Source organism: Talpa europaea, assembly GCF_964194135.1.
Source record: "Talpa europaea genome assembly, chromosome: 7".
NCBI classification, from domain to species: Eukaryota; Metazoa; Chordata; class Mammalia; order Eulipotyphla; family Talpidae; genus Talpa; species Talpa europaea.
This window is the reverse complement of record NC_140074.1, coordinates 83803487-83822840: the sequence shown is the minus strand read 5'-3', so window position 1 is coordinate 83822840 and position 19354 is coordinate 83803487. Positions and strand designations below refer to the sequence as shown.

Here is a 19354-nt window from a genome sequence, read left to right as displayed (position 1 = left end):
TTAAGGCTTACTAATCTTTACAGTAAGTGCAGAGGTGAGCAGGATCACTCATTTTAGCAACGATTAACTGCCCCCAGTATCTAACTTGCCCAAAAAAGAAAGTACAGTAAGGGTCCAAACCCCAATCTGCAAAAATTAAAGATACTTTGTAGGGATTGTTGGAGGAGTTTAGAAAACAATCCAGCCCCTACCCTACACCAGCTTAAAGATCACTGAGAAGTCAGTTCATTCTGTTCCTTTCATTGGTTAAATGTGGATAAGGCACCAACCCACTGAGGCTTATTATGAAAATCCAAGAGTCTTAGATACCTTGAAGGCCCTTTTGCTCATTTTAGTCCTGGGTGTGGGCTGGGCTTTGGAGTCAGAGAAACCTTCATCAAGTATTTATTTTGTAGCGGGAACATGCATTGTCTCATTAAATCTTCGCTAAGGTGGGACCTTTGTCAAGTGAAATGAGTCGTATTAAATGAAATAATGCATATGTGCTTAGCAGTATCTGCCACATGGAAGTATGCGATAAGTGACAGCTAGTCTCATTAAAGCCAGAACCATCCAGGGCAGCAGCACTAGCCTGGCAGGGCTTGAAACAGGGTTCTAAATGGTCCAGCCCCTGCACCACTCTCATTAGCCGCCAGAGGGCATCGGCAGGCGCCTGTTCCGCACACAGCCTGATGTGGTTTCTGCCTGGGATGATCCCAGGGGCGGGAGTGGCGGCAGCCAATCTCTTGAGTGGGCCTTTGCCTTCACAGTTGGGCCCAGCTTTCCCGGGCCCTAACCGACCCAGAAAAGTCAGACTGGCACGAAGTTAATAAATACAATTCAGGATTTATTAAAAATCAGGGCTCCCCTGCTGTGCTCTCCTGGCACTAAGTAAATAAATAACCAGAGGGGCACAGCTGGGGAGAGGGGAAGAGAAGTAAGATCTCGAAACAGATTCTTTAACTACCCTTCACTTTCCCAAGCCCTCCCACCCCCTATGGCTCTTGGGACGTAGCACCAGCAGGCACCTCAGTCCTGGGTAGAGAGTGGCCGGCACCAAGGCATGTCTGCCCTGCTCAGAAGAGGAGACAGACGCTGGGATCACTTGTTTCCAAGCCCTTGATGACCCCAAGGCCTGCTCCCCCGCCAGGGTCAGGATTGAAGCACCAATAGGAGGCAGGAGGCACCTGAGGGTGGCAGGGAGGCGGAGAGTGGGAGGGAGAAACAGGGTAACAGAACCTGGACAGCACAGGCAGCTGAAAGGGGTTCCGGCCCCCTCTCCAGGCTCAGCCAGTGCCCGACTGAGGTCATGTCCCCCACCCCCCAACCCTTTCTCCTGGAGCCGCGCGTCTGCCCTCAGCTGAGGATCTTCCGGGGCAGTTCAACAGAGGCACGGATGAAGACTGCATCATCCCGCACGTAGTTGCGCTTGCGGATGTCCTGGTGGGAGATGAACTTGGGGTAACCAAAGCCCAGAGAACTCTCATCCAGGGAGCCCCGCCAAGTGCCTGGTTTTTGGAAATTCTTCCAGTTTGGGTCAGGGTGAAAGGTCTCAGTGACATGTTGTGGCTTGGCCAGCCCAGGGTCGCTCTGATCCAGCAGGGAGAAGGTGACACGGCGAGCAAAGGGCCACTCAAGGAGATTGTCAAAGGCACCCGGCAGCACGCGGATGTAGAGAGAGAGGTGTGTGCCCTCACCACTGCCGTTGCCATTGAGGAATGCTGACACCTGCAGCTTGTAGCCGTACTTGTGGGTGTAGAAGGCTGGGCTGAAGCACTCAAGGTTGGGCTTGGCTTTGGCCTCCTGTAGTCGCCGTCCATAGCTGCCAATCTTCCAGATGAGCACGCCGTCACTGCCCACCGACAGTTCTTCCAGCTCTCGCCGCAGCTCCTGCAGCTCCTGCCGTTGCCGGCTCACCAGGGCGCACATCATGGCCAGATGTGGCTTCACACTCTCCTCCACATGTCGTGCCATTGCCAGCTTAGGGCACTGTTGGCAAAGCCCCAGGCCACGGGGGAAGAAGGAGAGTTATCAGTACAGGCAGGCCCAGGAGAGAGGGGAGGAGTGGGTACAGGCTGGCAGCAGGGGGACCGAAGGCTTCAAAACGGCATACCAGGGACCACCAAAGGCCTATCTACACCTGAGGCTTCAAGGACCAAGGGGGGCTGACAGAGGAGGAGGGGCAGCTCACCCTGTGCTTGCAGCCGGAGTCTTTGAATGGGCACAGCACCAGGGCAGTGCTACAGCTGTCCTTCAGGTGGCCCGGCAGATCCTCCCGAGCCACAGTTCCCACACCACACTGGTTGGGGCAGGGCACAGGCAGCCTTGGACACTGGTACTGGTGGCTCTAGGGCCGAAAGAGAGCAGTCAGTAGCCTGCCTCCCTGCTACCTGCCCCACAGTCCACAGTGGAGGAAGGGCCTCACCTGGATGGTGTCGAAAACGAACTCCTTGGTGCAGTAGGCACAGGGCTGCGTGCGCTTGGGGCACTCGGAGGTGGCATGCTGGGCAAGCAGCCGGCGCATCATGCGAGCACCACACTTGTTCTCACAGTACACACTCTCTTGGGGGCACACGCCCTCGTGGCTCTGAAAATGCCAGAGGGGCCCTGTGAAGGGCTCCCCACGCCACCAGGTGTCCCAGTCTCCCTCCACCCTCAGTTAGGCTCCACTCACCTCAAAGGCCTCCCCGCTGAAGTCACAGCCACAGAACTCGCACTTGAGACGCCGCTTGGGACAGTCGTGCTGCAGGTGTGCAGGGAGGTCCCTGCGGCTCAGCTTGGTGGGGCAGCGATTGGGGCAGGGGACGACATTGAAGCTGCAGGTGTTCAGGTGGCTCTGGGGAAGAAGGCTGCCGTTAGTCCCTGCAAGGGAGGCGTAGTGCCCACCCCCATCAGACTCACCTGTAGGTGGCACAGCGCCCCACTCCAGCGGCAGCCTTCCTCACTGTGGATGCAGCGAATGGACAGGCTCAACACCAGAACCTCCAGCTCTGGGTCTGGATAGATCTGGGGACAAGGAGGGGGATACCAGTCAGAGCCTGCGCTATTGCTCCCGCCTCTCAACCCATCCGCTTCCAAGTAGGCTGGCTCAGCCTTAGATCCAGTAACAGTCTCTTGGGCTATTCATCCCTCTGTACCCAGTGGTGAAGGGCACAGGTGGTATCTGCTCCAACACTGGATCCCAGGGTCCCTCACGTGCCTCTGGAGTGGAAGCCAACCAGCCTGCTCATTCCCAGCAGCCCCACACCCTCTGCTTCCTCCCCCCTGGTAGAGGGACCCTGGCCCTCAGCCATAGTCTGGTTGCCCACCCAAAGGGGAGGGGAACACTTCTTATGGGCACAGAGCAGCTCTGTGCACCCCCACAGGCTGGGCATTGTGCCTGCCCTCCAGGGCAAACACAGGCCTAATTTGCAAACTGGCCTGGTGGGAGGGAACAGGCCACCTTTGTGGGGGCGCATGATTCCACCGCACTGTGTTGACATTGGCCCTGAGCCCAGTGGCTGCCAGCAGCGCCAGCCTCCACTAAGGGCAACAGCCTATACCTGGACCTCTGTGCCTGGCACTGCGGACTCACCTTGGCATAGTCCAGAGGAAGCTGGTCCTCAGGGCATTTGAAGACTCCTTCACTGTGAAGGGGGAGGGAATGAATGGGTCAAGGCTCCAGTCTATGGGAAGGAAGAACTTCAGGCCTCACCCCCTCAACCAGGGCAGCCTCCCTTCCTCACCAGATCGTTTCCCAACCAGCTCCAGCTGAGCGGGCAGGCAGAGACACGAAGGTACCCACCTCCCCAGGACCCCAGATCTCAGCTCATCTCCTGAAAGGAGGGTTCAGGGCCCAGTGGAGGCAGCAACAGCTGCCTGAGACAGCATTTGGCCAACAGGTGGCAGCTGCACCCCTCCCCCCAGGAGTGCAGCTGGACTGGGAGAGGAATAGGCTCCCCAGCCAAGCCCTCCCCCCAGGTTAGCTTTCATTGGCTGAAAGCTGATGGGTAGGGTAAACGGGGAGGGCAGAAATTAAGCACCAGGGTTGCCCAGCCCCCAGGAAAATGCCAGGCCAAAAACCCAGAGCAAAGGTCAGTTTGGGGCCACGTCACTCTGTCCATCCCATCCCTCCTCCTAAGAGGGCGTGTCTCCTAGGTAAAGAGAAGGCTGGGCTCACTGCAAGGCACCATGTCTACACTCCCATGCCGTCCTCCTAACTGCCACCGGGGAGAGGCTGACTGCCCCCATTCTGCAGATGAAAGAGCTGAGGCGCACAGGTGAAGTAGCATCTGGATACATCTGATTCCACACTACTGTACACTGTACTGTACGGCACCCAGAAGACAGGCGGCGGCAAGGAAAACTGTCCCCAAGCAAACAGAGCCAGGGCTCTGGCCGCTACACGGCAGGCACCCGAAGCCTGCTGACCCTGCCAGCTGCCCTCAGGCTCCACCAATCCCCACCAGGTTGCTAGCACTTAAGAGACATGCTGGCATGCCTCCTTCCTGACACCAACACGGCCTTGCTGACCTCAGCAAGACCAGTCACACATGCTCGGCATGACCTAGGTAGGGTAAGGGCTCACTAAGCAGGACTGAAGGCCCTAGGGCACAGCATTTCTGTCAGATCTGAGTCAGGTAGGTGGGAGGCAGGCAGGGAGCAAGGCAGAAGCAGATGCCACACAGCAGCCCTGGCCAGGATGGCCCTTTCCAGGGCCTGGAGAGTTCATGCCTCAAGTATCCAAAGGATTTCTTACACTATTTCTTCCCCCTGACCCTACAGTTACCGTGGGCCATGCTGCCAAGACCAAGAATACATGCCCAGGCACTGAAGGGGTGTGTCCATACCCACAGGGCAACCAGTCTTCCTGGACCAACCTGAATAATGGCCCTAGGCGGAGTGGGGAAAGAGGGGTGGGCCAAGGGGGAGGAGGGGTCTGCCTGGCTGCTTCAGGAATGCGCTGACTTGTGGCTTTGGAGACAGGGAGGGGACTGAAGCCAGTCCCCAAGCTTCAGGCAGATTAGTCTGGGCAGCTTGGGGCCCAGCCGGGGCAAAGGTTCCCCCAGAGGTATGGATACCCCTGGCTCGCAGGGTAGAGGGTGGTGGAAAGTCTGTCCAATCTACTCGCCCCTCCCAAGGGCCTCAGCAGCAAGCTCAGGCGCCCAGAGAAGGGGGGTGGGGGGCAGGGGCAGAGACTGCTCCAGGCTGTGCAGTGGAGGCCCAGGCCCAGGGGAGAAGACAGGATGGGGGTGGGGGGGAGGAAGAGGGGATTTCCGGGAGGGGGAGGGGCAGAGGAGTTGCAAGGAACTGGGCCTGACAGCCCCCCTTCTTCCCCCAGGCACTCGGGGTGGGTCAGCTGGGGGGTGGGGGAGGCCTCAGCTGGCCTCATCTGGAAACCAGAGGGCCGAGGAAGGGCAGCAGAGAAGACAATGGGCCGTGTGTCTGCAGGGGAGTGTGTGTGTACTCTGCGGGGAGGGGGAGGAGGGAAAGGGAAAAGGAGGAGGGGGCAGCACGGCAGCTCGTGCAGGAGCATATGTGAGGGCAGGAGCCGGCCCAGGCTGGGAGGCAACAGAAGACAAAGGGCCTGCTGAGATTTCCGCCAGCCAGGGGCTGCGGGGGACAGAGGGAGGGAAGGAGCACTGGGGACAGGAGCCCGGAAGGTGCGCTCCCCGCCCGTGCCCTCGCCCCTCAGCAGCCAGCCTCCGGACAGGACGGTGGGGGACCCTGCCTTCCCCTGTGCTCGTGGGCCACGACCCCGCCGAGCGTGGGGGTCCCGCATCTGGCCTCCCCACACCAGCCGAGCAGTTCCCAGCACAGGCAGGAGATTCAAGACACCGCGGGGCGCCCCGAATTCCAGGCTAGCCCCGAGTGAAAGGGTGACCTGGGCCTGAGTGGACAGGGGTTCAGAAACACTCCGGGTGCGACCCCCCACCTCCCTAACGGTGTCCAGACCACCCGCAGTACTCGAGACCCCCAGGGGAAGGGAGAGACACCTCAAGGCTCGGCTTGGGGCGGGAGCCGGGCCGCGCACAGCCCCCCGCCATTGTGCTGCCCAGCCCGGCGCGGTCGCGGGGAGCCCGTGAGGACCTGTGCGCACCGGCGCGCAGCCCAGCTCGGAGCCGCGTGCTCCATCATCTGCGAAATGGGAGAACAATAGCCGCGGGCCCCGCCGTGCTGGCGGCACCAGAGGCCTCTCGCGCGCACACTCCGGAGGCGAGCGGGCCGGGGCCGGGGCCGGCGGGTCTCCCCGCAGGACGCAAAGTTCAAGCCCGAGGCCGCCTCAGGTGAGGGCAGGCGGCCGAGGTCGGGCAGGGCGCCCTCCCCGCCGCCGCCCGGCGAGAAGGAGCCGAATTCTCGGGCCCCAGCGCGGGCGCCAGCGGGACCCCGGACCCTCGGGATTAGTACGTGGGGTCCTCCCTCGCAGTCTGACGTCACTGTCGCCCCGTGACGTCAGGGCGGGCACCCCTGAGGTCACCGGCCGCGGCGCAGACAAAGGCGCGGCGGGCCTCGGGCCCGGCCCCCCGCGCGGAGCCCCCCGGCCCCGCGCCCCGCCGCCCGGCCCGCACCTGAGAAACTCCTGCAGGCAGGTGTCGCAGAAGCGGTGGCCGCAGGTGGAGACTTGCACGGGCTCGCGCATGGGCTTCCCGCACAGCGGGCAGAGCAGGCGCCGCTTGGGCTTCTCCAGGAACTTGTAGTCGAAGCCGGGCATGGCGGGCGGGCCCGGGCGAGCGGGGCCGGGCACGCGGCGGCCCCACAGCCCGCGCCTCGCTCCGGCCGCGCTCCCGGCTCCCGGCGGCGCCGACTGGCGGCCGAGCCCCGCGCCCGGCCCCACGGCCCGCCCCCCGGAAGAGGGGGCGGCGCCGCGCCCGCGCGGTCCTAGCGCCCGCCGCCCCCGGGCTGCCCCCCCGCCCCGCGAGCGCACGGTTTCGGGGGCGGCACATGACCAGGCGCGCCCCCGGCACAGGGCAGGGACTCCGCAGTCCCCTTGGGAAGGGAGGCTGTAGCTCCGCTTCTCCTCCAAACCGGGGAGGTCCTTACGCTGGCTGGGGCGGAGGGCCCTGGGGGCCGGGCTGAACCGCGCCACAAAGGTCCGCTTCTCCGGAGTCAACAGCCCGGGTCTCCGGGGCTCTAGTCGCCTAGGGGCCTGGGGCTCCAGCTTCCAGGTGCTAGGCAGCCGAAGCCTGGCAACCAGATCCGGGGAGCACGGCTGGGGCCGGGAGGCCGGGCTGGGCGCTGGGCCAAAGAAACCTCGGCCCCAGCCTCAGGGTGCGCCCACATTCCTTCCTCGACCGCGGCCTTGCAGCCGAGATCAGGCCTGGCCCAACCCTTGGGTGTCGGGCCACCACCCCCACCCTGAAGAGACCACACTCTAGGCAGGCAGCTGATGTTTTTATTGGCGCTACTTTCCCAGTCAACTGAGAAACTGGTTTGGTCCAGCTATACTTTCCTCCTACCTGCTTTGCTGGGAATGACTTGGGGTGAGGGGCATCCTTCAGCAGGGATCCCCATTGTCATTGTCGAAATATGTTGCAGAAAGGGCTGATGCACTCCCTCAGGGAATGGGAGGCCTCAGAGGTGGTGCAAATCCTTGCTTCAGGATATAGATATGGGGCGGGTGACAGCTCCCTGGCATCTCCCAGCCCCAGGCAATGCAGAGAGGCTAGGCAGCCAGAATGGCCAGTCCAGGCAGGTCCTGGCTTGCACCCCCACCCCACCCCCAACACTGAGTGGCTCTCCCAGTGGGCACCAGAGACTTACTTTCTAACTGGGCTGGGGGAAGGAGGCAGAGTATGGGTATTGTCACAATCACCTCCAGCTTTTTTTTTCCAAGGCTCTGAAGGTTAAGTCTGGCTTCCAAATCTAGCCAGGCTGGACCCTGGAAACACTGACTTAAGAGAAGATGGGGTGGGGAAGGAAAAGACCTATGCTGGGGAGACAGAGTAGATTGAAGTTTATCCAGGGCCAAAAGCACTACAGGGGCTTTGCTGGCTCTTACACCCCACTAATGACACAATCCAGGGGTCTGGTGGAGACAGTTAAGCCACAGGCACTTGTACTTTTCAAGAACATTCAGAGAAGCAGTATCAGAGTGGTCCAGAGGTATCCAGGTGCCTCACGGGGGGACGGGCTCATCTGTGACAGCTGGAGAGTACAAGAGAAACCACTGTAACTTCCCAGAGGGCAGTGCCTCCAGCAACCACCAACTAGCTCCACTCACAGGGCCTAGGACTCTAGACCTGGCCAGGTGAGAAACAGAGGTTCACACGTAACTGTTCTCTAGAGTAGGAGAAGAATGTATCTGGGCCCTGGGGAACAGTGGAAGCAACCCTTCAATGAGGCCAAAGGAGCACCCACCCTTACCCACCCCAGGCAGGAAACACCGTTTCACCCCCCAACTTCTGCTTTCATTTATCTGGGGCCTAAAGACGCTTTCAGTGATTTGGGCCATGAACACGGGAATGAAAGTGTCAGCAGGGACCAGCTGGGTTAATCCTTGTGTGGGTGAGGAGGGAAAAATCATACTCACGTCGAACAGCCAGGAGAGTATTTCCATGGCAACAGGACACAGACGTCACAGTGTAGGGGTGTGTCTCCTCCAGCTGCACTGGCCGGGGGAGCCCAGCATCCTCATCCCTCCTTCCTAGTCGCCCTCGGGCCCCTTTGCCCCAAGAGTACACCTCGCCCTCTGCCAAAGAGAATCCCAAGGAAGGATTCCTGGGGTTAGCAAGGAGCACTACTCCCTGACTGGCCCCAACGTGAAGTTGCTAAGCCCAGCAGTTGTGAGTGTGATAAGCCCTCACTGCCCATGGACCTGCCCGTGCCCCTACTTGCCCCCATAGTGCCCACTAATCACCTGCCCCAATGGCCACAGTGAAGGCATCCCCACAGGCTACCATCGTGATCTTGATGCCCTGAAGGCCTTGGACTTGACAAGGTGCCCGGCTGACCCGGCGAGCGTTGGTACCCAACTGTCCATGTTGATTGCTACCGAAAGTGTAGCAGTCACCAGAGGCTACAGGGAAGGAGAGAGGAAAGCAAGGACCTCAACTGAGGTCCCAAGGGGGCAGGAGAGTTCACCTCTGGCCTCCTGTACTCGGGTCCTACTTACCAGTCACAGCAGCTGAATGAGCAGTACCCAGGTCCACACTCAGCAGGGGCTCCTGGTCCAGTGGTGCAGAACCTAGAGGTGTGAAGTTCAGGGCCTCCTCCACTTGCTGAAGGGGGCCAGGCTCCTCCCCCAGGGAAAGGTGGTCCAGGCCTAGCTTGTTGAACCTGAAGCGGAACCAGTGACAGTTTGTACAGACTGCCCTGCCCCCACTGGTGTGGACAGGAGCTGGTGCCCAAGGGGGCAGCTCCCACACTGGGCTGAACATAGCAGCACCCTCAACCCCCTTTATTTCCGGTCCTCGGCGGGAGGTAGAGAGTGACAGATGCAGCATTAACAGCCAGGGAGGGTGAGGGACAGGTTAGTCATCCTGGCACTCCTATTTACCTGTTACTCCCACAGGCCAGGGCTTGGCCAGGCACAGTGAGGATCATGGAAGAGTCAATGCCACATACAACCCGCTGGGCTTCCTGTCCTGAAGGTATGGATACCTGCTGGGGACAGCTGTGGGACTCCCTCGTGCCCAGTCCCAGCCGGCCTACAAGGAGAAGCCAAGATGGGCCTAATTTGAGATTTAGAGTTGGTGATGCCAGGATGAGGAGGGCCCACAGAAAACAGGTAAAAGAGCATGAGGGAAGGGCCTCCCTGGTGGTGCAAGGGGTTAAGACCCAACCTGTGAAGCTGTCTGCAGCTACTGCGGGAGTTCGATCCCTGGCTGGCCAAGAAAAAACCCACCTGGCGCAGCAGACCTCTCCTGTCTCACCCGCTGCTCCCCTCAAGAGTGTATTTCAGGGCCTCCCCTGGTGGCGCAGGCGGTTGAGCGCCGCGCTGTGAAACTGTCCGCAGCCTCTGCAGTGGTGGTTCGAACCCGGCCGGCAGGCTAGGATCCCACATGTCCCAGTAGACCTCTCCTGCTGTGCCCGCTGCTCCCCTCAGTAGTGTATTTCGTCAGTCTGCCTGTTCTGTTCCCCGCTCTGTCTCTGGTAAATCCCCTCACCTTCCTGTGCATCTGGCCTGTACCATGGTTCTTGTATAAATAAATAAATAAATCTTAAAAAAAATATATGAAAAAAGAAAAGAGTGTATTTCAGTCATTCTGCCTGTTCTGTTCCCCACTCTGTCTCTGGTGAATCCTCTCACCCTTCTGCGCACCTGGCCTGTACCCCGGTTCTTGTATAAATAACTAAAAAAATCTTTAAGAAAAAAAAATCCTACTCCTTCTTTAGGATCCTGTTCAGATGCCACCTTTGTCTCCCCCAGATGGTGTCCCTTGCCATTCCTTGGACTCCCACAACTCTGAACCTGTGTGGAACCCCATTGCTGTCAGTCCTCTATCACTCTGGAGGTGTCTTCCCTCCCCCAACTAAACTGAGCTCTGCAAGAGGACAAGAACTTCATATAAGTTATTGTTTCCTTCCTTCCTTCCTTCCTTCCTTCCTTCCTTCCTTCCTTCCTTCCTTCCTTCCTTCCTTCCTTCCTTCCTTCCTTCCTTCCTTCCTTCCTTCCTTCCTTCCTTCCTTCCTTCCTTCCTTCCTTCCTTCCTTCCTTCCTTCCTTCCTTCCTTCCTCTTTCTTTCTTTCTTTCTTTCTTTCTTTCTTTCTTTCTCTCTCTCTCTCTCTCTCTCTCTCTCTCTCTCTCTCTCTCTCTCTCTCTCTCTCTTTCTTTCTTTCTTTTTCATTTTAGAAGTATAGGTTTATTAGGAAAAGGAGAAAGGGAAAAAACAGGCATCTGCATCATCTTAGGTGGGCAGTGAGCTGCTGCTGCTGCTTTACAAAGGGAAAAGGGTTTTTTTTTTTTTTGCATAGAAGAACTAGGGTGTAGGCCAGAGGTACAGGGGTGAGAGGACTCACCAGAGACAGAGTGGGATGCAGAACACGCAGATCTACTTATTTACACTGCTGAGGCGAGCTGTGAGCAAGTCAGGAGAGGTCTGCTGGGCCTTATGTGGGTTAACTCCCTGGCTAGGGGTCGAATTCAGGCCATAGGTGGTTACACACTGCGACTTAACCCCTAGGCCACCAGGAAGGCCCTCAGGAAAAGGTTTGTGAGAAGAAATGCCTACATAGGCAAAATGGGCAGGAGAGCTGTGTAAGCTATCTCTAATTTTTTTTTTAAGATTTATTTATTTTCATACAAGAGCTGGGGTACAGGAGGGTGAGAGGATTTACCAGAGACAGAGCAGGGAACAGAACAGGCAGACGACAGAAATACACTGCTGAGGGGAGCAGCAGGCATGGCAGGACAGGTCTGCGGCACCATGTGGGATTCTCACCAGCCGGCCGGGATCGAACCCACACTGCAGAGGCTGTGGACAGCTTCACAGAGCAGCACTCAACCTGCTGTACCTCTGGGGAGGCCCAGCTATCTCTAAATTTAATGCCCAGCCTGATCCCTGACCCGGAAAAGGCCAGAAGAAATACTATTGAATGAATAAAATCTAATCTCCCTCATTATATCCAAAGTACCTGAAGGAAGTGATATCATGTTCATCTTTTCACAGCACCCAGCAGAGTGGACAAATACAGTGGGTATACATAAAGGTTTGCTAAGTGAATAAATGAATGAAATTAGAGAGAGGAGAGCAAGAAAAACGGGCCATGGGGCCTCCCTGGTGGTGCAAGGGGTTAAGACACAACCTTATGAAGCTATCCACAGCCGCTGCAGCACAAGTTCAATCCCCGGACAGGGAGCTACACACATGGCGCAGCAGACCTCTCCTGTTTGGCCCACTGCTCCCCTCAGCAGTGTATTTCAGTCAGTCTGACTGTTCTGCTCCCCACTCTGTCTCTGGTAAATCCTCTCACCCCCTCCCCCCCCCCACCTCCGCACCTCTGGCTTATACCCCAGGTCTTGTATGCATAAATAAATAAATCTTTAAAAAAAGAAAGAAAGAAAGGAAAATAGGCCATGGTGCAATGTGGGTATGAAGGGAAACCAATCACCAGGGCTGGGAGTGCTGTGAGAAGGGATCCCAGAGGCTGGAACAGGCTAGAGCACTTACCACCATCGCCGCGGCCCCAGGCAAATAGTTCTCGCTCAGTAGACAGGGCCAGCACATGAGAGGCCCCGCAGGCCACCTGCACCATCTCATACCCCAGCAGGGCCTCTACAATGGTGGGCTAGAGAGGAAGCAAGGGGAGGCAGTGGGCAAGGGACCTGGAACTTGCCGCCTGGCCTAGGGACGAAGTTGCACACTATGAATTCTCATGAGGCTGCTCTCTTTAACTCCCCCAACCCACACCATAATCACTGGGGAAGGCTGGTCTTTCCATACGTGCCCTGAAGCGGCCCAGAACAGGTGCAGCCTGGAAGCTGGAGGGACCTGTGGCTGCTGGAGATCCCCCTGGCCCCAACTTGGGTATCAGCTCTCAGTTGTGGGCTCCTGGCCAGCTCCCTACTTCCTTTCTCAATATACGCCGACACCCACCTGGCTGATGTCATTGAGGCTCCCGTGGCCCAGGCAGCCGTTGCTCCCACTGCCAAAGGTCATGATGATGCCTCGGTCTGGTGAGGGGGTAGTGAGAAAAGGGAAGTGAGAAAAGCTAGGCTGTTCTTTCAGATGGGCCAGTCCCATCTAGGGTTGGCGGCCAGGGCTGGAAAAATGGGACAGGGTAGAAAAAGGACGGGGCTCTCTTTCAGGCATGTGACTCTGGACTGGTGACCTAGCATCTGAGCTTTAGTTTCTAGATCTGTCAGAGAACGACCTTGCCAGGCCTGTGATGAAGAGTAAGGAGACTGGGGGAGGAAAGCACTGGGTACACAGTAAGGAGAAACTAGAAGCATTCATTGAGCAGTTTGCAAATAACAGGGAATGAGGGGATTTGCTCCAGGGGGGCCTTCTCATAGTTGTTCACAGGGTAACCCCACTGGCTCACCGGTCAGGCAAGCTGTGAAGAGGTCCCCGCAGGCTACATGCTTGATGGTCACACCGGACTGGCCCTCCAGGAACCTGGAGACAAACTGGGGCTGCTGCTGCTCCACAGCCCCGGGGAGGAGGGCGCCACCTCCTGCACCTAGGGGTGGGGCCTGTAGGGGACCGGGAGGGGCCTGAGTACCCCACACCCTCCTTGCTGACACCCCCACAGCGCCCTAGGTTCCAAGCCCTGCACCCTGCTGCTCACCTCCCACAAGATGAGGCGCCCAGACCGCGTGACGCCGGCCTTCTGCGTGCGCCCAGCTGCCACCTGGACCACTTCTGTGTTGAGCATGGGCAGCCGCAGCGGGGCGCTGAGCCCACCACCCCATGTATACACCGACGACAGTGGAGGTGGGATGGCAGGTCGCACAGGCGCCCGGGGGATGCCTGTGGGGACAGTGCATCAGACCTATTAGACTGATGGGAATGGAATGGCGTCCCTGGGACCTGATGCCCTGCCCCGACTTACCCCTGCAGCGCCCAGTGATCCTGTTCCCTGTGCTGCCGGGGACCATGGGTGGCCCAGTGGCCAGGGGCTTCTCTGCTCTGAGGACAGATGGGGGCCTTAGTTCATGGACACCCCAGCATCCCACAGCATTCTGACATACAGGAATGGAGGACTCGCCTTGAGTGCCCCTCTGCCCCAGACTTAACTGTGCTCCCACAGGCTGCTCCCCATGCGGCCCAGGCCCCCTCCCCTACTCCCTGCACAGGCCTTCGCATGCGGACGCTGCCCAAGTCTGTGTGTAGGTTGAGGAGGGCACGGATGCAGAGGGGCTGTGCCATGATGTGACTAAGCGGTGGCCGCTGCGTGGGCTCCAGGCTGAGCAGACTCAGGACGAGCTGGCGCAGCTCGGGGCTGTATCGGTCAGAGATGGGTGCAAAGGTGCCGCTCATAATCTTCAGCACCAAGGCTGGCAGATTCTGTGAAGGCACCAAGTTGTGGGGTTGGTTAAAACCTCAGGTGGCGTTCTTAGGTGGTAAAGCACACACGCCCTGGTCTGATGGGGGTGGTAACAGGCCTGCCCTTTGGGGTCTTCAGACTGATGAGGGGAGTCCCAGCATGACAGGGGAGCTAAACTCTGCTTTCAAGAGCCCCTAGTCTAACAGGGGAGCAGCTCTGTTCTCAGAAATCCTGAGTTGTTGGTGAAAATCAGGTCTTGTCCTTATGGCAGTACATAATCTGATAAGGGAGTCCTGCCATCAGGAGCTCTCGTTTTAGTGGGGGGACCCAACCTCTATTCTCAGAAACATACAGTCTGAAAGCAGCCACAGCCCTGACCTGGGGTAATCTACCAGTCTAATGAGGGAGACATGACTTAGTCACAAGAGGAAAAACAGAAAGGTTGTTGGGACCAAGGACTGGGGTGGGAGGTGGGGTCAGGGGAGTATAGAGATTTCCTGTTTATCCCCAGTTGTCCTTTGGGGGTGTTTATACTCACTGCAGCCTCAAAGGCCCTCTTGAGGCTAGCCAGCTCATAGAGGACACACCCCAGGGCCCAGATGTCACTCTTCTGGTTGTAGGGCTTGCCCTCACACAGTTCAGGGGAGATGTAGCATGGAGTACCCACCACCTGCAGGAGGGTTGCTGATATTATAGTCCTGGAGGAGTGAAGAGCAAGGGTTCTACCCCAGGCCCAAGTGAAGATAGCTGCTTCCCCCCAGCGCCGGTCAAAGTGCTCCCTCATGCAGGACTGCTCAGCCAGGAAGGCGAAAAGGGACCATGGTGTGTGTGGGTGTATGGGTGCGTGTGTGAGTGTGTGTGTAGGGGGGGTCAGATGTGAAAATAGATGCACAGTGGACCTTGGCCTCCAAAATCTCCAGCACCCTTGAGGTCCCTTCCACCCTCTCCCTCCCCAGGCACCGTGTAGGCCTTGCTCTTGCTGCTAAGGATCTTGGAGATGCCAAAGTCACCGATCTTGACAACCATTCGGTGTTTATCAAGAAGAATGTTTTGGGTCTTGAGGTCTCGGTGCAGGATGAGGTGGGTGTGCACGTGATGCAGTGCAAGCAGGATCTGCACAAAGAAGTGCAGGATGGTCTCTTCCTCCAGCAGGGAATTACAGCGTTTTTGGATGAACTCAGCCAGAGTGCCTCCTGCAGCCACAAGGGACAAGTCAGGATCCTGGCCGGAACAACCTCCCTCCTTTTATAAAACTAAAGGTTAAGACAAGGCAAGAGCGAGCCAGAGTGTCACAATCGGGGTCAGAACTCCACATCCTCACTCATCCATGACCCTCATCCATGGCCTTTCCAAGGAAGGAAATCTATTGATCTGTATCCTAGAGATGAAAGGCCCTTAAGAATCAGGCCAGGGAGCCTGCCTGGTGGTGCAGGCAGTTGAGCGCGGCGCTATGAAGCTGTGCAGCCTCTGCAGTGCAAATTCGATCCCAGCCGGCTGGGAGATGCCCACATGGCACTGCAGACCTCTCCTGTTTCACCCACTGCTCCCCTCAGCAGTGTATTTCAGTCAGTCTGCCTGTTCTGTTCCCCGCTCTGTCTCTGGTGAATCCTCTCACCCTCCTGCACATCTGGCCTGTATCCCAGTTCTTGTATGCATAAATAAAATAAATAAATCTTTAAAAAAAAAAAAAAGAATCAGGCCAGGGACAGCAGGCCTCTCCTGCTTTGCCTGCTACTCCCCTCAGCAGTGTATTTCAGTAGATCTGCCTCTCTACTCCCCACTCTGTCTGTGGTGAATCCTCTCACCCCCACACACACCTCCTGCCTGTACCCCAGCTCTTGTATGCATAAATAAACAAATCTTGGGCCTCCCTGGTGGCACAGCTGGGTTGCGAAGCTGCCTGCAGCCTCTGCAGCTCCAGTTTGATCCCCGGCTGCCAGGCAAGGGTCCCACATGGCGCTCAGACCTCTCTCCTGCCGCACCCGCTGCTCCCCTTAGCAGTGTGTTTCGTCGGTCTGCCTGTTCTGCTCTCTGCTCTGGCTCTGGTGAATTCTCTCACCCTCCCGTGCTTATGAATGTACCCAGTGCTTGTATGAGTAAATAAAATAAATCTTAAAAATAAGTAAATAAATAAATAATAAATAAATCTTAAAAAAAAAAAAAAAAAAAGAATTAGGCCAGGGCCTCCCTGGTGGCCCAGGGGTTAAATCTCAGCATTATCACTACTACAGCCTGGGTTCGAACCCCAGCCAGGAAGCTAACCCACATATGGCACAGGAGACCTCTCCTGTCTCTCTCACTGTTCTCCTTAGCAGTCAGTGTAGTCCAGTAAATCTGCCTGTTCTGCTCCCCACTCTATCTTTGGTGAATCCTCTCACCCACCCGGCACCTCTGTCTTACACCCCAGTTCTTCTATACAATAAATAAAATCTTAAAAAAAAAAAAAAGAATCTGGGTCTTCCTGGTGGTGCAAGGAGTTAAGCACAGCAACTTAAAGCTATCCACAGCCACTGTGGCATGAGTTCAATCCCCAACCAGCCAAGGAGATACCTACATGGCACAGAAGACCTCTCCTGTCTCACCCACTGCTCCCTCAGTAGTGTGTTCAGGGGATCTGACCTGTTCCCCACTCTGTCTCTGGTGAATCCTTTCACCCCAGCACCTCTGGCCTGTACCACAGCTCTTGTATGCATACATAAATCTCTAAAAACAAACAAACAAACAAACAAACAAACAAACAAAAGAACCAGGCAATGCAAAGAGGCTGGCCCACCTGGTGCATATTCCATGGCAATCATGAGGGCCTTGTCTTCTAGGAAGTTCTCATAGTACTCAATGACATTGGGATGGTTAAGCAGCTTGAGTACCTGGCACTCATTTTGGGCTGCCTGCCGCTCTTCCTTGGTCATCTGCTCCACTGGGATCTGTTTGATGATCACCAGTTTCTGGTCAGCCTTGCGTAGGCACAGGTGCACAATCCTGGACAGTACAAAGGTGGGCACCAACTGAGGCCCCAGCCACATCTCAGGCTGGCAGGACCTGGTGACCAGATGTTCCTTAGAAGAGGGAAATGAGCACTCAGAGCAAGAGATCATCTAACTAGTCCACAGAAGACAGAGTTTAGGAATGAGGAGAACTGATTACAACTCTGCCAGACTTTGGGCAAGTCATTTAATCTATCATGAGACTCAGTTTCACCAAAACACAACGAGATAGTCAATCTTCATGTCTCTAAGTTTCCAGACTCTGGAGTTAACTGGGTTCAAATCTTGGGTCCTTCTCTTAATAGTTATCTAGTGTGGGATTATGTGGCTTCATTATATGGAAATGAAATTGATTTCACAGTTGTTGAAAAGATCAAATGAGAAAAATGCATGTAACATAGTACAGCAACTGGTGCACTGCAAATAGTGAGTGGAAGCTATTCACATTATTGTTGTATTTCAGGTCAATGTCTTGTTCTTTCTTGCTCACCACTCTATCCCCAGTTCCGAGCTCAGTATTTAGCCCCTCAACACATATCTGCTGATGAATGGACTCTGAAATGATCATCTAAGTCTCAAGTGTGTATCTCCAGCTCAGATCTCTCTGAGCCCCAGACTTACAAATCCATCTACCATCTTTGCATCGCTACCCGACTGGTGTGCAAGCATCTGAAATTTCAGCAAGTTGGAAATAAAATTTGATGCTTGTGCTGGAAATCTTTCCTTCCTTAGTCTCTTCCACTTGGGTAAATGACACCTCAGTTACTAAAGTCAGAGATCTGAAAATCATGCCAGAATATTTCCTGTTCCTTTCTTTGCTGCCCAAGTATCTCAAACAGTCCCTTTCACTCTGATCACCCCCAAATCTAAATTCCACACAACAGCCAGCACTCTGGCATTTAAAAAATGCATATCAAGACGATTCCTCTTTCCCTTACACTGCAAGTAATTCAGCCCCTTTACTTCAGCCTATAAAGCCATAATCTGGTCCCGCCCTCCCTAACGATCATATTTTATGCCATTCTTGCCCACTACCTTCCAACTCCACTAGTCTTTTTCTCATTTCCCTTGAATACTCTGAACTCTTTCCCTCTGCATATCTTGTTTCCTCTGCCTTCACCTTCAAACTACTGTAGGTCCTCATTCCTCAAGCTTCGGCTTTAAATTTCACCTCTCAGAGAAATTTTCCTTGACCACCTCAAATAAGTGCTCCCTGGTGCTGTATTCTATTTTTGCAGGTTGTCAAAAACTATTTTAACAGTGTCTTATTTATTGTATAATTTTCCAACGGTCTGTGCAGCCGGAGAGGGGCAGGGTCGCGCCTGTCTGCGCTCTGAGCTGCACACCCAGCGCGCGGAGCCCGACTACACACCCCAGCGGGCGCGCAGTATTTGCTCAATGAACGAGTCAGACGAAAGCGCAGAGCGGGCCGGGGCGCGGGGCGGGCCGGGGCGGGGCCTCCCTGGGGGCGGGGCCTCCCTGGGGGCGGGGCCTGCCGCCGGGACCGGGGCTGGGACCGGAAACGGGGCGGGGCTGCCCAGAGCGGGCGCTCGCGCTTCGGGGAGTGGCGAGCCGGGCGGGGTTTCACGATCGGAGTTGAGGCTGATTTTCCCTTTCCCCGCGTGGTTTCCCCCCCAGAGCCCTGGCTCACCCGAAGGCACCTCTGCCCACCACTCGAATCCGCTCGTACTTCTCCATCCCGTTTCTCAGTCACGCGTCCGGAACGCCGTGTAGGCAGAAGCGGCGCTTGCGCGGCCCCGCCCCCCGGAGCCACGCCCCCCGCAGGGCCCGCGGGGCGGGGCCCGGGGCGCTGAGTGTGGGTGCAGCTCGCGTCTGTCGGCGGGTTTCCACCGCCCCTGCAGCCCCGACCTGCCGTGGCGTCTTCAGGCGCCCAAGGAATAGGGCGTTATGCCGTTTCTTGGCGGGCTCCGCAGTGGCCAGCACTATACCAGTTACTTCCCACACATGTGGCCGCATCTGGTCCTTAGAAAAGCTCCCTTAGGCTGGGGGTGTGGGGCGCGCAAGCCCAGCGAGGGCGGGAAGGGAAACCCATTTCTCTCTGCCCCCGCCCTTTGGCATACTGGTGACGCGATTTAGAAAGGAGAGAGCAGTGATCAGCACTACCAAAACTGAACTCAGGGTCTGAGCACTTTATCTGTGGGGCAGGAGCAAGGTTAGTTTCGTGTTTGCCTAGGGAGGGGCCGGGGAAACCCCGATCTGCGCACGTTGATTCACGTGAGGAGGACGTGACCCGATCTCCAGACTGTCAGACAGTGAGCACTGCGTTCGTCAACACTCAACTCCCCACGTGTGTCTTGCACACACGACACTACCGCAGGCTAATCTGCCTCCAATGTTCAACTATGGAGAACCTCCTTGGGGGAAGATGAGCGGGAAGTAGGCCATTATCTGAAAGTGCCAGGGCTAGGAGGACAGACAGCCGTTTGTCAGATATGAATTCAAGGCTTCTGCCCAGAGGTAGC

The 19354-nt window shown here is 56.7% G+C and overlaps 2 protein-coding genes across 2 annotated transcripts; both read right to left on the bottom strand.

Annotated features, from left to right (window-relative positions):
- Positions 1-1335: 1335 nt before the first annotated feature.
- TRAF4 (TNF receptor associated factor 4) lies at positions 1336-6670 on the bottom strand (the record flags this gene model as incomplete). Its single annotated transcript, XM_084239250.1, has 7 exons — positions 1336-1968; positions 2171-2326; positions 2405-2566; positions 2654-2815; positions 2881-2985; positions 3554-3605; positions 6528-6670. 7 exons carry the CDS (start codon positions 6668-6670, stop codon positions 1336-1338), a joined length of 1413 nt encoding a protein of 470 aa, XP_084095376.1.
- Positions 6671-8074: 1404 nt separating this feature from the next.
- Positions 8075-18569, bottom strand: NEK8 (NIMA related kinase 8; the record flags this gene model as incomplete). Its single annotated transcript, XM_084238502.1, has 15 exons — positions 8075-8103; positions 8489-8647; positions 8816-8974; positions 9071-9234; positions 9455-9605; positions 12069-12186; positions 12495-12571; positions 12943-13093; positions 13189-13370; positions 13453-13529; positions 13699-13907; positions 14426-14557; positions 14848-15080; positions 16661-16866; positions 18523-18569. 15 exons carry the CDS (start codon positions 18567-18569, stop codon positions 8075-8077), a joined length of 2094 nt encoding a protein of 697 aa, XP_084094628.1.
- Between the last annotated feature and the right edge of the window lie 785 nt (positions 18570-19354).